We start from the raw sequence: 2265 nt of genomic DNA on the forward strand, positions 1-2265 counted from the left end.
ATCATGCATTTACATTTTTCTGGTCATCAGAAAAAAAATAAACAAACTTAATTATTTTGGCAAACAACGGGCATTTACTATTAAAATTAAAACGGAAGACATTTTTTGATTGTTTGATTATTCCTTAAAAAATAACGTTTTAATAATTTTAGTAGTAGTACATTCTATTCGAAAGTTAGGCTAATATATTTCTGGCACAATGTCTTCAAGTTAAACCAAACTTTTATTTTGACGGGTTGCCGTGAATACCTTTTAAGTTTCTGAGTGTATATGATATAGTTTCTCTCAAATGAAACAATAAATGCTCAATACGCTCAGAACAGTTCTGGAGATGTTGTAGATGTATTTATGTCCTCATTTAGTGAGATGGCAGTGATTCCGTGCATCGCAGAAATCATAGGGCCCTACATTTCAGATGCATTAATCATTGGGGATCGAACCCATCACCTTGAGGTTGCGAGCGCAGGAACGCAGATGCCATCTGCAGGATGTTTGGGTGCTCAGGTAAATTCGGGGTCTGTTTTTGGAGTCTGACGGACAGATAACGCTCGTCTCTCCCCGCCGACCCACTTCCTGCTGCCGTGTTTTTTTTACATAAGTGCTAACTGGAGAGCCAAGCTGAATTATTGATGATGCTGAAAATGGTGATCGCGCTCCTCTCGCTGCGAACGAAGAGGGAGGGGGGCATTTTTAATTAGAACTGTGCCTGTCTATGTGTTCAGAAGCGCATTAACCCTCTACAGATGAGAAAAACTACAGCAAACAACTGATGTTTGGTAAATGACCTTTGACCTGTTCAGTGTCATTCATACATGACCATGGACTATATAAGGAAACACATTTTATAAGACTGAATATCTAAAAGCACATCCTATTTGTAAAAAAAAAAAAGATTATAATAATAAAAATCTGATCTATTTAATATGCGTTTTATTTCTTTTTTGTTCATTGTTAATGGAGAAATCACACTTTATTAATACACTAACAATAAACAAGATTTTAGCATATTTTGAACACTGTTAGTTTACTATTATTTCTATAGTAATTTCGAAATAGCATTTATTTTTATATAGTTGAAGTTTTAGTAATTTTGTCATGTATACACATAAAACATTGCCGTTTAGACATAATTATTACACATTTCATGTTGTGTTTTCTTTTTAAATACTTCATAAAAGAAGACACTTCTAAAAATAATTACTTTCATTCTTGAAGGACGCATTAAATTGATCAAAAGTGCCTGTAAAGTAATTTATAATGGCACGAAAGATTTCTATTTCAAATAAACGCTGTTCTTTTTATCTTTCTATTCATCTGTGAATCCTGAAAAATAACATGCGTCACAGTTTCCGCAAAAATATTCAGCAGCAACATTGATGATAATCAGAAATGTTTCTTGAGCAGCCAATCAGCATATTAGAATGATTTCTGAAGATCATGTGACACAAGACTGGAGTAATGATGCTGAAAATCCAGCTTTGATCACAGAAATAAATTATGTTTGAACAGATATTCACATAGAAAACTGTTATTTTAAATTGTAATAATATTTAACAACTTTACAGTTTTTACTGTATTTTTAATCAAATAAATGCAGCCTTTGTGAGCAGAAGAGACTTATTTAAAAACCTTTAAAAATCCAGCATGTATTAGCAGTGTTTGCGGTGTAAATGTGTGTGTGTCTCTCAGCTCTGACCGTCTGGGATCCGCCCCCTCGCTCACACTCTCGCTGTCGCCATGACGACCTCGGCCCTGCGGCGGCAGGTGAAGAACCTTGTGCACAACTACTCGGATGCGGAGATCAAGGTGCGCGAGGCGACCTCTAACGACCCCTGGGGCCCGTCCAGCTCGCTGATGTCCGAGATCGCCGAGCTGACCTTCAGCGTGGTGGCCTTCAGCGAGGTCATGGCCATGGTGTGGAAGCGCCTCAACGACCACGGCAAGAACTGGAGACACGTCTACAAGGTGAGCGGATGCGTCCCCCTGAACATCAGCTAATCAACAGATTCCCCTCAGCAGCTCTTTCTGTCCTTTTCACTTCAGTTCTAGGCTCACTTATTTTTAGTGTAATTTATTTTTTCTAATTAGAGATTTGTAGCCTAATTCTAAAAAGTTTTATTTTTAGTTTATTTCTTTTTTTCTAGTCTAATTAGAGATTTCTAGCCTAATTCTAAAAAGTTTTATTTTTAGTTTATTTCTTTTTTTATAGTCTAATTAGATATTTCTAGCCTAATTCTAAAAAGTTTTATTTTTAGTGTATTTCTT

General features: G+C 36.1%; 1 protein-coding gene across 1 annotated transcript in view; it reads left to right on the top strand.

Annotated features, from left to right (window-relative positions):
- Positions 1 to 1692: 1692 nt before the first annotated feature.
- LOC107571870 (epsin-3-like) overlaps positions 1693 to 2265 on the top strand; it is a 22333-nt gene continuing 21760 nt past the window's right edge. Inside the window, exon 1 of the mRNA XM_016258254.1 lies at positions 1693 to 1965. Coding sequence (XP_016113740.1) covers positions 1738 to 1965 — 228 coding nt within the window. The 5' untranslated portion in view covers positions 1693 to 1737. The remainder of the gene's footprint in view (positions 1966 to 2265) is intronic.

Source organism: Sinocyclocheilus grahami, unplaced genomic scaffold (assembly GCF_001515645.1).
Source record: "Sinocyclocheilus grahami isolate Dianchi unplaced genomic scaffold, SAMN03320097.WGS_v1.1 scaffold1664.1, whole genome shotgun sequence".
NCBI classification, from domain to species: domain Eukaryota; kingdom Metazoa; phylum Chordata; class Actinopteri; order Cypriniformes; family Cyprinidae; genus Sinocyclocheilus; species Sinocyclocheilus grahami.